The sequence below is a fragment of the Dreissena polymorpha genome, chromosome 13, assembly GCF_020536995.1.
Source record: "Dreissena polymorpha isolate Duluth1 chromosome 13, UMN_Dpol_1.0, whole genome shotgun sequence".
NCBI classification, from domain to species: Eukaryota; Metazoa; Mollusca; class Bivalvia; order Myida; family Dreissenidae; genus Dreissena; species Dreissena polymorpha.
Genome location: NC_068367.1, coordinates 4,490,428 through 4,504,897, shown reverse-complemented (window position 1 = coordinate 4,504,897; position 14,470 = coordinate 4,490,428). Strand labels below are relative to the sequence as shown.

The window sequence follows — 14,470 nt, the reverse complement described above, 5'->3', positions numbered from 1 at the left end:
TTGTGAAGAATATCTGACACTGAACTTAAAAAGAAATGAACGCGCCTTATTTGCGCAATTCAGAACCGGAATTCTACCACTTAGGGTCGAAACCGGAAGGTATGTGGGTGAAGCCCCCGAGCAAAGACGGTGTAAGCTGTGTCACAGTGGACTGGTCGAAGATGAAACTCATTTTCTTGTTGAATGTGCTCTTTATGAAAACACAAGATCAGTTATATTTGGGAACATTTTGAACTCTGAAGAATATGCTACCTGTCAATCAAATAAAGATAAATTAGTTCTCTTGGTTAAATGTCATCCAAGAAAGTGTGCGAAATTTGTTGTAAATGCTTTTTATATCAGAAGCAGTATTTTATATAAGTAACAATATCTGTTGTATGATGCTGTGTCAGTTAAAACTTTAAAATAATATAATTATGTAAATGGGCTTCTAAGTATCAACTACGAATTACACATTTTTCAGGCATATGTCTTCTTACTTATGATAAAATTGTACATATCATATTATCATTGAACTCTTGCTATGTTCTTATACATATATTATATAGAAGATGCTAACTTATTCATTGAACTAAGTATGTTGCTCAAATATTTCATTGTCTATTTGTATAATAATGATCACGTTATATTTTACACTGTTGTTAAGGTGACTTATAGGCCTATTAGGCCGGGTGTTCTTGTATGCATTGTATATATGTCTGTTAATCTCCTGTACGTAAACACATGTCACTATAATAAAAGATTATCTTATCTTATCTTATCTATTTAAATATCGATGGTTTGCAACTTTGACGACGTGCACGAACATCTTGCGGCAAACGCCACTTGTGGTATTTTCTCAGACTATGAATTCTGTTTTATTTCACCTTTGAGGAGGGAGGGCGGAATTAGCGTACGCTTAGTCGGACTCTTCTTTTCATGCTCTGAGACTTTAATTCAAACTTTATGATTGTACGGACTTTAGTTTACAACTTTCGGAAAGCTTCAAGTAAGCAGTGTACGCCATTTTCACTTAATTGCTGCAGTTGTAAAACACCTACTAGCACTCGTTTTGTGTCGGTGAAATGATATACCATGTTTTGACACCGTCGGTTTGTTTCCGCGGACTTCCACTATTTTTACGATGATATTGCAATCGAACAAAACAAAAACGTCGTCACCTAAGGGTCTACGTACGTTTTGACACTGCAAATGTTGCCTCACGCTTACAGTTATTTTGCGGCGACCTTGTAATAAATGTTCGGTCGTATCAATCGATAGGGACAAGCAAACACGCAAGGACATTGTAAGGTCGCCGCTGGTTTTTGAAAAAAAAACACCCTCGTCGCAAGTTCGCATTAAATGTCTCTGTAACTCGATTGGTACAGAGACTTACGATGATTTCAGTAATGTACGTACACAATTACATTGCATACTGTACTATGTTAACTATTTCAATATGTTAGGTGGACGATATGTTTGTAATATACATAGCCTACAGCGGGGCTACTGCAATCGACGGATTTACGATTTCAAATGGTTCTGATCACTAAAATGATTATGTCCGCATTTGTATGCCCATGGATATACAGTATTTATGGACATTTATCACATATTAACTCTAAACAAGGTTGAAACAACGGACGTTTTAACGATTTGAACATGCACGCTTTAAGTGCATCTATATATAAAGATTCGTCAACAAAGCATTATCGTCGTATTTTTAAAACGTAGCGATGTCGACGTAAATTACAAGCTAAAGGCTTACTGTGTGCTTGAGATACCACAGGACTACCAATACACGCTTTTGTTGGTGTGAACATATATAATTTTAAATGCAAAACTGAAAACAATTAGACTTGAATGCACTAGTTAAACGCTGGATGTGATGTGGCGTATGCAGTCCGTAATATCACAAGTATAAGTAAAATAATTATATTTTTCAGCAATAGTAAGTGTAATTGCACATTGTGTATTGTTTCTCGAATGTAATTTTACTCGGTTTTGTGTTTTCGTAGGTACGTAGCGTCATCAATAGTAAACGTTGCTGAAAACTTTAACTGTATGTTAACTTCATGCCCAAATAAAATTAATTTAAAAAAGCAATGCTTTTATTTAAAAAAAAATATTCTAGCAAACAAATGTGTTTAAAATTAACGCATATATTAAAGGGTTAACAATTAAATCGCATACATTACTTGATCATAAAATAAACGGTCGTTAGCTTTAATCTAGATACTGGTCGTTAAGTTTTCAGCTACCAGGCCCATATATACTCTTATTAATTAATAACATTCAAGACCTATTACCATTCAACTACATTTCTATTATGAACTCAACATTTGCCCTGGTGTGTTTTGACCCTCACTTAAACATTATCCTTGAAAATCCTCGCCGAAATTTGCTTTAATGTATGCACTCGTAAATGTACGCTCATAGCATCTCCGACTAACAGTGTAATTTGTCATAAACTGTTCCCCTTTTCACGTTGAAAATGAAGCTCATCCCGTTCATTTAACATACGAAAAACACGATAATGTAATAGAATAATTTGCATCATAGGCCCATTCAGTGTCATAATACCGTGAGGCAGATATATTGAATAAGGCGGTTCTTTTCAATCGTACCGCTAACTGTTAACGGTCTTGATTTTAAAAGCACTGTATCTTAAGCTATGCCGTGTGACTATCGCTTAATGTAAGCAGTGACTAGTTTTAAGTTGTAAGCTAATTTTCATGCGAAAGTCATTATCCTTTCGATATATGTTGGTACAAAAGCACACGTATGGTCAATGCTTATGAAATTTCCAATAGCATACAATATAGCTGTAATGGTTTTCTTTTACATAGTTAATAAAATTTAGGGACATCTGCATTCTTATTGTGTACGGGTATCAATACTCTAGTAGCTGTCGTGTTTTCATATTCATGTTTGTCGGAGTGCGAATAATATTGCTTTTTGTTTAATATTAATATAATAATACTGTATAATTGCACTCGCACTTTTATGAACAAGGTCGATATGTTAAGTCTAAAACATACGCATCAATAGTATTGAAGTCATTGTGACTCTGTTTGATAGGTTCTAGAATGATTGCTTCTTTACATAATTATGTTATTAATAATGATATTATTATTATAATTACAATAATAATAATAATTATTATTACTAGTATTATTGAATGGTACTGGTAAGCTGAGTCGTGCGTTGAATACCATGATTCATAATCGCCATTCGCGAGGAGAATACGGTAAATCATGTTTAGCCATATTGCTTTACAACAGTGAAAACGTTCACGCTCGGTTGGATTTGCAATGAACGGCGGGTGTTAAAAGGAACAGCCGTGCAGTATTGTTATAAGAGAGCTCAATAATGTTCACTCACAAATCGTCTAACTGTCCAAGGGCTAGTTAAATTGTGTGTTTTGGATATGTTTTGTGGAACGTGAGCTATGTTCACGTTTGTTGGAATAACTGTTTTAATTCTGTTTGATACGCTGGTATTACGTGTAAGCAGTGACGGTAAGATCAAACGAGTTTCTGTTTCTTTGTAGTTGAGTTGTATTCAGTAAATATAGGTCAGAGGTATGGAAGTATTAAAGTGAATATCGTTTACGATAAAATCCTTTAATTTTTTTTTAATACGTTCGAGCTGGGTATTCACACTTATGTTGACAAAGTCATGTGCTGAGAAATTGTATGTTGACTGTTTAATTGGGAATTAAAACTAGATAGTAGATTTCGAAAAATTCTAAAGTTAAAAGCTGCATTGCCATAGTGCTCAAGACCAGTGTGTATTAGAGGGATCTGAGAGGAAAAGCTGCAGCCTAATAATTCACTTATAATGAATAACATTAAGTGGGCCCTTTCTTTTGAACAAAATGTTAAACACGAAAATTAAATTAAGTTATACTAATAAAATATATAGGACAATAATTATTCATAACAAAAATTATATGATGAAAAATATACATTAAGTGTTAGTGACATCAGTGGCAAAGCTTAGGAAAAATACAACTTCAACAATTAAAATATGTAAAATCATGAAAATGCATTAATACATAAATTATTTCATTAAAGGTTTTTTTCAAGGAATGTCTTAAATATTTTAAGTAACGATACAATACAATTTTATTTTGTTATGAATATATTTATTTTATATTATCTGTTAATATAATATTTAAATTTTGAAAGTTATAACTACAAATTCAGTGTTTTTTTCACCATTTTGGGAATGGGGCCGGTCTCTTTGCATTGGGAAAATTCGCAACCTTTTGACTAAAATTGGGAAATTAGTGTTGTTGCTGTTTTGCTAAAAAATGCTTCAAATTTAAAATAGAAGTGTTTTCCAGTATAATTTTAAATAAGGTTGAACTGATATGGCTGGATGGGAGATGAAAAAAAATTTGAAAAAAAATATATATATGATTTTTTTTTTTTTTTTTTAAACCTTCAATTGGGAATTTTTACGGCCCATTTGGAAAAGGATATATTTTTTTGAAATGGGAATTGGGCTGAATACCGGACCCGATTTTTTACTAAAAAAACCCACTGAATTTGGATTTGAGTCTCAACCCAAATTAATTTAAACTGACACTTAAATGAATGAATGAATTTGTATAATGCTTATTGCTTAAATATAATTCATTATTGTAGACATTAAATAATATGACAATCAACCTAACAGCAGTTTGAATGTTCTTTACATGCAGTAGATTAAAAGCAATATGTGAGAGTTATATTATTTAACTTATTACATTGGACTTCAACGATTATTCAAGAATCCTTAAAAGGTGTATTTTTCATTTAACAAAAAACATGTTTACATGTAATAGTGCTTTTGCCCCTTATTAAATTTGTTTTTTTAGGCTTCAATGTTAATTGTATTATGTGCACACAAATCACCAAGAACTTTTTCGTTTCTGATAAATGAGTGGTTACTGGGGAAGGTAAATGTTTGCTTCTTGCTTAAAACAAAGAATATACTGAAATAAAGTATGACATACTCTTAATGTTAATTTACAAAACAGAAGTCATACTCTGTGATTGCCCGCAGTTCAATCTCAAATCAAATCAATGCCCACACATTGTCTCCCATATGTTTATGATATAAGGGAATAAAATTATTTGGAAAAGCTGCAATTCAAACTTCAGAATTAATTGAATTTCACTTATTCACAATTTATCATAGTTTACAAAGTAGAGGTTTACTTAAACAACCCAACTTTCTCATACCATGATACAATTCTTGATTGCCAGTGATTTTCAAATTTCTATCATTTATTATATGATATATTACTTTTTCAATTTATCATTTTCCTTATAATAGTTATATCTCTGTTCAGCCATTTAAAACTAAATTTGTTTGCCATTTTGCATATTAGTACTTAGTAGCCAATCAAACTATCCAACTGATTATTTAGGAAATGATAATAAAAACCCAATTGCACATTATCTCTGAAAATTGATTAAAAATATTAATTAATTAACATCAATTACCGTAATTACTCTATGTTTTCGGACACGTAAAAATAATTATTTCTTTTCATGTCCGAAAACTTAGATACGAAAAATATACACAAAATACAGGTGTCTGAAAAATTAGAGTCGAAAATTGAAGTGTCCGAAAATAGCGTCAATTGTATCAACGACTACCGGTAATAGCACGCGCTTGTAAAATACCATTCCTCAAAGTATAAATTACAGTTATATATGTTTGCACTGCATTTTAAATTACTTTAAATGCTTCATTTATGTGACAGAAAGTTACTACATTTGTACTTTGACCAATGAGTTCAAAGATGAGCCTGTGATGTACCGATACACCCTAGTATGAACCTGTAATTAACGCAATACAAAAGCAAACTATAAATTCTTTGTTGGTTCATTTCCGATATTTGTTGTCTAACACCTTCCATTGTTCGTAAAACTTGCAATAGGGTGCATCACACTTCGAAGCGTTTAGTATTTGTCACAGTTATATTACTGAGATGGGGTAGTACCATTGCGGTAGATAATGGAACTGTTAATTGGCACTACCCCTGGTAATTGTCATAACGTTTATGCTATCAGGCGAAACCATTGTTTAATACCTGTTTACAAGGTAATTTACCCAATAACGCATATGTAATGGTCCGTTGCCCTCAGGCATGCACCTGCCATGTTTTATGATGTTAATCTGGTTGTAAAACCCCATGATCGAAGTGTCATTAGATATCAAAAACAGGACCGAAATTTGGTAAAATAGGGCTGTAAAATATACTGTCCGAAAACTTAGAGACATTAATTATGGACGAAAACTCGTGTGTCCGAAAATTAAGAGTCACGAAAAAAGGGGTGTCTGACAACTTAGAGTGTCCGAAAACATAGAGTAATTATGGTAGTTCAATTAATTTTATTGTTTGCTAAACTTTATCTTTTAATACTAGTCTTTAAGTATCAATAAATAGTTACTAAAGTATTTGGCGAGCTTTCTTCGTTGGGTGGCCATTCAAGTTGTAGAAAATAACAGTGTTTTTAATGCTGTTAGGAAATTAAGTACTTTTCTATTGAGATGAAATTTTGAAATGCTTTTTAACTCTTGCAGTGCTGGAACCGAATTTTAAGGCCTATGCAAACAGTTTGGATCCAGATGAGACACTACAGAACATGGCGTCTCATCAGGATCCAAACTGTTTGCTATTCTTATATTATTCTTTGAAAAAAAATCGAAAAAAATGCTAATTTTAGAAATTCAGCAGACAACATTTTAGCAGAAGACAAATTTTCCAGCATGCAATCTAAGGGTTAACTTTATTCATCTCGACTGATGATCCTTGAATAAAACAAAGATTTTCATATTTTTATAAGACGTTAGTGTTATCAGGCTTGTTTGAATATATCACAAATGTATATACATGTACTTTCTTTGTGAAAATTGTCTCTGAAAATGATAATTTTTCCAAGAAAACCTACATTTTTTTATTACAAATGTTAGAATGAAATTATGTTATTAGGTTGTGTAAACATATCATGTATAATATAATTATTAATTGCAAAGTTTTCCAATTATAGTCACATGTATCAAGTGACGAGCAAACTAATACAACCTTTGCATTGATAATGTTAAAAATACTTAATAATTATAATTAAACAAAAACCCAGACATCTTTCAAGCCAAAGATTTTATTCCTTCATCTTTCAGAATTCAAAATAATTATGAACACACTGCTGTACTTAAAGAGAGACCCTGACTGATTTAATTGTTTAATGTGCGGTGTGCATGTGTTTTCAGACTGCTGTTCAGGTATTCCTGATGAGGCCAGTAGCTGCAGAGGGATCTGCATTAAGGTAAAAGCCACTTGTAATTAGCTTTGCCATTTTCATATTTAAATTAGGTCTTAAAAAAGACATATCATTAGTACATTGTTTGTTTTCAAGTTAGTTAATTTAGTTTGCATATCAGTCCCCGGCGAAATGTTGTTCATGATTTCATGAACACTTCAAGCCAATCAAGAACTGTTCATGAATGGTTCTGAAAAAGTTCCTGAGCTTGGTTCATGAACTTTTGGACATGAACTGTTCTTAAGACATGTTCATGAACTGTTTATGAATTATTGTTGAACATTTCAAAGTTCATGAACAGTTCTTCATCTAACCATAAATACTTAGTGATGAACATTTCATGCACAAGTATTTCTAATGACTTTTCTGAGAGAGACTTTAAGGATCCATCATGAATAATTCATGAATTCCTTTGTGCTATATGTTTCATACATATTTTTGAAAGTAATATTGAATTGTCTAGCATACAAATCTTTTAGATTTGTGAAACCTGTGAAGTTAGTATGAATATGCATAGTACTTTCACCACTGTAAGTAAGAGTTCTTGACCTGTTCTAGAGAATTTTAAGAACATTTGTACAAGAACTGTTCAAGAACTGCCTTCAGGAACAGTTCAATAACTTTTTAAGGACCTTTCCTGTTCTTGAATTATTCTTAAAATATTCTTGAACACTTTAAGAACTTTTTTGAACAACATGTTTCCTTCTGATGTTCTTAAACAGGTCTACACAATGTTTTTGAACATATGATGGACTTTTTAAGAATCCAATATGTTCTTAAAAGGATCTGTCATTGTTCTTGGAAGACTTAAAAGACAAGTTTAAGAACGTTTTAAGGACATCTTATTTCAAGAACAGTTTAAGATGATATCAAAAACTCAATGTACATTGCATTGCTGTTTTTACAAAGAAAGAATATTGTGTGCACAGGAAGTTGAAACCGAAGGCACATGGTTTATGTTATATTTGAAAATGTAAGTCTTTAATAAATTACCGGCTGAACTGATCAGCCATTGGTTCCATTTCAAGTTCTTTGGCACTGTAAGTGTAACCATTTCAGGGAAACCATTGATTAGTAAATGATTCTTGAACTGAAAATGAGACTATTCATAATCTTTTCAATACATGAATTATTCATGAACATATAGTGCAAAGTTGTATTATGAAATTAAAAGAGTATTATCAAACCACTTGTATCTCAGTTATTAGTGTTATATTTAAATTATTGTTATATGTTGCTATCAATATGTTAAGTGCTAATACAAGACTTGTTTCTTCTTACACTGACCTGTTTGTTGAGCTTTAGTAACACTTATGATAACCTTTGCATAAATTGACAAATTCTTGTTCATGAATAGTTCATGAACACTTCATGCCACCTCAGTTCATGAACTCTTGAAGAACTATGGTTCATGAACTATTCGCTTACAGTTCATGAACAGAAAATGAGCCATTGAAAAATAGAAGGAAAATGTTCATGAACTGTTCGTGAACAGCAAAACCCTGAAGAATTTTTCAAGAATTGTGTTGTTCATGAACTGTTCAAGAACACTTCATGCCATTGATGTTCATGAATAGTTCATGAACATTTCATGCCATAATGGTTCAAGAATAGTTCATGAACACTTCATGCCACACGGGTTCAAGAATAGTTCATGAACACTTCATGCCATAAGGGTTCAAGAATAGTTTATGAACACTTCATGCCATTAGGTTTCAAGAATATTTCATGAACACTTCATGCCATTAGTGTTCATGAACAGTTCATGAACTAAAATTTCAAGAACTTTTCACAGACGTGGCTCATTTTCTGTTCACGAACTATTCATGAACAGTTCATGAACTCAGTTCACGAACAGTTAATGAACTGCAGAACAACATTTCGCAGGGGGTGCTACATTAACAACATGCTTCACTGCCAGCCATCTGTAATTCTCTGTTTTTGGAATTTATATAAATTTAAGTTACAGGTAAAGGATGCATATCAGTTGTACATACAAATTAAGAACTTTATTTCATACCACAAAAATGCAATTCTTTATTTCTCTTACAGTGTTTTTTTCCTGCCATTTTAGGGCTCAGGGGCCAGGTCCCTTTGCATTGGAAAAGTTTTGTCGTTTTGACTAAAATTGGTAAATTGTTGTTGATTGTTTTCTAAGAAATACTTTAAACTGAGAATAAAAGTGATTTCAAATTATATTTGCTACTCAGGTTCAATTCAAAAAGGCACTGTGAATATGAATGCAAAGTAAACACAAAACCAATTTGAATAAGGTTTAATGCAATCATAATATTTAGCGCAATAATACAGTAAAGGTAAAGGTAAGCTTGTAAAAAAGCACATGAAAAAAGTGGACAATTTTATACTGTAAAACAATAGCATGATTTTTTTCATAAAAGAATTATATTGTGTTTTCAATGCGTGTTGCTTTTTAAATGCATTTATTGCATTGTTTTACAAATAGGGTGTTTTAATGTTTATACACCACAATTTCTCTGCCAATACTAAGCTATATTTATGAGTCGACATGAAGTCTAAGTACCAATTATTTATGGTATCCCCATACAGGTGATAAATTTCATCTGTAGATGGCACATGACAACTAGAGAGCAAAAAGCTAGCAGTATTTAAAGGGACCTTTTCACAGATTTTGGCATGTATTTAAGTTTGTCATTAAATGCTTTATATTGATAAATGTAAACATCTAAAATCTAAAAAACTCCAGTAAATAAAAAAACAAGAATAAAATTAAAGAAAGAAAAAAAAGTCACCCTCATCTGGGCTCCAACCACTGACCCCTGGAGTAAAAGTCTAACACTTAGATCACTATGCCATCCATGCTCATACAATGATTGGTGTATTTTATACTTTATATAAGCAATCCTTGTAGTGTCAAAAAATATAACGACAACAACAGAAATCTCCAAATTATTCAATATTTTTGCGATGCAAATCTTTATAATTTTCAGGTTTTTAAATTGTTAAAAGATGCATATAATGGATATTTTAGAGCATGGCAAATGTTCAAAATTACTGTTTCCTCACAAATATCATAACTACAACATAAATTTGTGAATCTGAAACTTTGTTTTTCAATTTTGTCAATTTACTTAAACAAGAAATGTCCCTTTAAAGAGACTGGAAAGTTGTGTAAACAAAAAAGGCACCTTAGAATTCAGGTGCTGTGGGAAAGACAGCATTTACTTGTTTTAAGGTAGAGCCAGAGTTTGACAATTAGATAAATTACCAGTGATCTGGTATTTTTTACCACATCTCCTGTTATCAGGAAATAATCTTAGGGAGTAAATTACAGACTAACATTTTGTGTTCATTCATTTAAGAAGCTTTCTGAGCATCATTGAAACTTAAGAATCACTCCAAGGGCACAAAAACAGCCTTTACGTTCCCTTAAAGGGATCTTTTCACGCTTTGGTAAATTGACAAAATTGAAAAAAGTTGTTTCAGATTCGCACATTTTCGTTTTAGTTATGATATTTGTAAGGAAACAGTAATACTGAACATTTACCATGGTCTAATATAGCCATTATATGCATCTTTTGACGATTTTAAAACCTAAAAGTTATAAAGCGTTGCAACGCGAAACGATTGAATAATTTGGAGAGTTCTGTTTTTGTCGTTAAATTTTGTGAAACTACGAAGATTGCTTATATAAGGTATAAAATACGTCAAGTATGTGTAATCGGCGGAATAGCTCAGTAGGCTAAAGCGTTTTTACTTCAGGACTCTGGCAGGACTCCAGGGGTCACTGGTTCGAAACCTGCTCCGGGCAATGTTCTTTTCCTTTTTTTAATTTTATTCTTGATTTTTTACTGGAGCTTTTACGATCCAATGTTTACATTTATCAATATAAAGCATTTAATGAATAAGTTAAAAGATGCCAAAATCTGTGAAAAGGCCCCTTTAATGCATTTTGTAAGTAATGAGTTATAAAGCGTTATCATGTATATTTTCCAGAAACCTAGAATTCTTTGAAGAGATATCCATTTTAATGCAACTCTGTTCCTTAACAGACAGAATGATCAACTGTCATGGACGTACATAATATTAAGTCAAGACTTTAGAGTTAAAAGTAGTTTCCTTACTTGCTATCATATATGTAGTTTAGCTTTTGAAGTTATATATGATAGCACTCATTTAATGTGTCTGAATACATATAAGTTAATGGTTAAAACTCAGTAATATTAACCCTTTCAGTGCTGGAACCGAATTTTAAAGGCCTTTGCAAACAATTTGGATCCAGATGAGATGCCACAGAAAGTGGCGTCTCATCAGGATCCAAACTGTTTGCTATTCTGATAGTATTTTTTGAAAAAATTCGGAGAAAATGCTAATTTTAGAAATTCAGCAGACAACATTTTAGCAGACGACAAATTTCCCAGCATGCAAAGGGTTAAGGATCCCTCCATTATTAAATAACTCAGAATGGTATTAAAATTTGTTCCAACATTTTATTTTATTTGGTAGTAAAATTTTAACGTATTAACTATTACATGGCTGTTAATCATGGGTGCCACCTCTCTATTGAGATGCATTTGAGTGGAAATTTGCTTGTCACACAGGAAAAACTCATCAAAATGCTTTTTAAAACTCCACCATGCCACAACTTATAAAGGTCCTCACGTTACCAAATGGGTTGTGATTGTAAATTGTTTCTGTCCATTTTTGGATGAATTTATCTTCCCTGAATCACACTACATTGGCTGATTTTTAAAAATAACGTGAAATATGTTGATAAAACATATAAAACCTTATACCCTGTAAAATTATCCATGAAATTTCAAAACGCCATCTCGGAAGTTGCATTGGCTCATTTACTAATGAATCTCAAAAAAGAGGTGGAGCCCGTGATTAACGGCCATGTATTAATATAAAATGTTATTCATGGGGTATTATTTTGCATGCACGCTCAGAACAAAACAAATACCGGCCTTAGTTTGCTACCCATACCACCTCGGTCAAGTTTATAATTCTCTTTGCGGTATTGTAGTGATGATCCGAAATATACAAATTACACATTTGATAGTGTAGTAGTTGGTTATTTTTAGTTAAACAAATTGCTGTATAATATTCTACTTTTATTGCTTCATTGACTGTGTGATGGATTTATTGCTATTTGTACAGGAAGATCACATTTAGTTGAACTTTTTATGGTTATGTTTCCCTATGAACAACTAAATGACTGTTAAATTGAATATTTTAAAAGTTAACCAATCAGAAATCAAACATTAAAGAAACAGAAATTGAAGTGATTCATGTATTCCTGTGAACTTATGCAGAAATCTTTTTGGTGATTCAACAATGATGAACTCCCTTTTTACTGACATGTTTGTTCATATTCTTATAATCATGATATACAATGGTACAACATGTGTTGTTACAAGGCACCATGGCTTTTCATTACAAACTTACAATGGTCAAGAAACACCACGAAAAAACATGGAAAAACATGGTTGACCATGGTCATTAAAAAGATAGTGTACCATGGTCTATTATGTTCGTTAGTGGTTGTTTATTGACCATGATTAACCTTGAAAAACACTGTGATGCCATTTAACAAATAATGGCTTGGTAATATTGTGTTCAGATGAGCATGAAATGAAAAATCTAAAAGAATTTTGATAAAGAAATATAAATAAGTCCAATTTTTAAATTTTTGCCGTCAAATCAAGGTTTGAGGACTCATTTTCAAAGCTTTAAAGAGTGTTCAAAAATTTGCAAAATTACAATTTTTAAATAAATATATGTCTTAATGTCTATAAAATGTTTAGGCAGTTTTTAGCTCACCTGATTGCTCAGGTGAGCTTTTGTGACCGGTCTTTGTCCGTCGTCCGTCCGTCATCCGTCCACATTTGTTTGTAAACACTCTAGAGGCCACATTTATTTTCCGATCTTCATGAAACTTGGTCAGAAGATTTGTCCCAGTGATATCTCTAGTGAGTTCGAAACTGGGTAAGCTGGGTCAAAGACTAGGTCACTAGGTCAAAAAGAAAGAAAAACCTTGTAAACACTGTAGAAGTCACAATTCATGCCCAATCTTCATGTAACTTTGTCAAAATGTTTGCCTTAATGTTGGTTGAGTTCAAAAGAGGTTCTGGTCCGTAGAAAAACATGGCCATCAGTGGGCGAGGCAGTTTTCCTTATTTGGCTATAGAGAAACCTTGTAAACACTCTAGAAGTCACAATTTTTGCCCCATCTTCATGAAAGTTGGTCAAAACATTGGTTTTATTAATATCTCGGACGACTTCAAAAATGGTTCAGATCGGTGAAAAAACATGGCCCCCAGTGGGCGGGGCATTTTTCTCTATATGTATATAGTGAAAACATGTGAACACTCTAGAAGTCACATTTTTGGCCCAATTTTCATAAAATTTGGTCAAAATGTTTGCATTAATGATATGTTGGTTGAGTTCAAAAGTTGTTCCGATCCGTTGACAAACATGGCCACCAGTGGGCGGGGCAGATTTCCTTATTTGGCTATAGAGAAACCTTGTAAACACTCTAGAAGTCACAATTTTTGCCCAATCATCAAGAAAGTTGGTCAAAACATTGGTTTTATTGATATCTCGGTCGAGTTTGAAAATGGTCCAGATCGGTGAAAAAACATGGCCGCCAGTGGGCGGGGTATTTTTCTTTATATGTATATAGTGAACACATGTGAACACTCTAGAAGTCACATTTTTGGCCCAATTTTAATGAAATTTGGTCAGAACATTTGTTTCCGTGATACGAGAGTTGAGTTTGACAATGGTTCCGGTCAGTTGAAAAACATGGCTGCCGGGGGGGGCAGTTTTCTTATATTTATATAGTAAAAAAAGCTTGTGAACACTCTAGAAGTCACATTATTTGCCCAATCATCATGAAACTTGGTGAAAAGATTGGTTTTATATATATCTCAGATGAGTTCACAAATAGTCCCGATCGGTAAAAAAACATGGCTGCCAGGGGGGTGGGGCAGTTTTCCTTATGTGACTCGAGAGAAACTTTGTGATCGAACACTATAGAAGTCATCTTTTTTGCCTAATCATCGTGAAACTTAGTCAATACATTGCTTTTATTGATTTCTCTGACAAGTTGGAAAATGGCTCAGATGGTCGATATACACTTTTTAGCTCACCTGATTGCTCAGGTGAGGTTTTAGGATTGGTCT

General features: G+C 32.7%; 1 protein-coding gene across 5 annotated transcripts in view; it reads left to right on the top strand.

Moving 5' to 3' along the window:
- Positions 1–14,470, top strand: part of LOC127855309 (reversion-inducing cysteine-rich protein with Kazal motifs-like) — a 207,139-nt gene that overhangs the window by 78,849 nt on the left and 113,820 nt on the right. Inside the window, exons 1-2 of one of the 5 annotated variants that reach the window (XM_052390767.1) lie at positions 3,293–3,500; positions 7,252–7,307. The exons of 3 other annotated variants lie outside the window; for them this stretch is intronic. In XM_052390767.1, coding sequence (XP_052246727.1) covers positions 3,431–3,500; positions 7,252–7,307 — 126 coding nt within the window. In that variant the 5' untranslated portion in view covers positions 3,293–3,430. Of the gene's footprint in view, positions 1–3,292; positions 3,501–7,251; positions 7,308–14,470 lie in introns of those variants that run through there. One more of the 5 variants, XM_052390769.1, reaches the window with a different exon arrangement.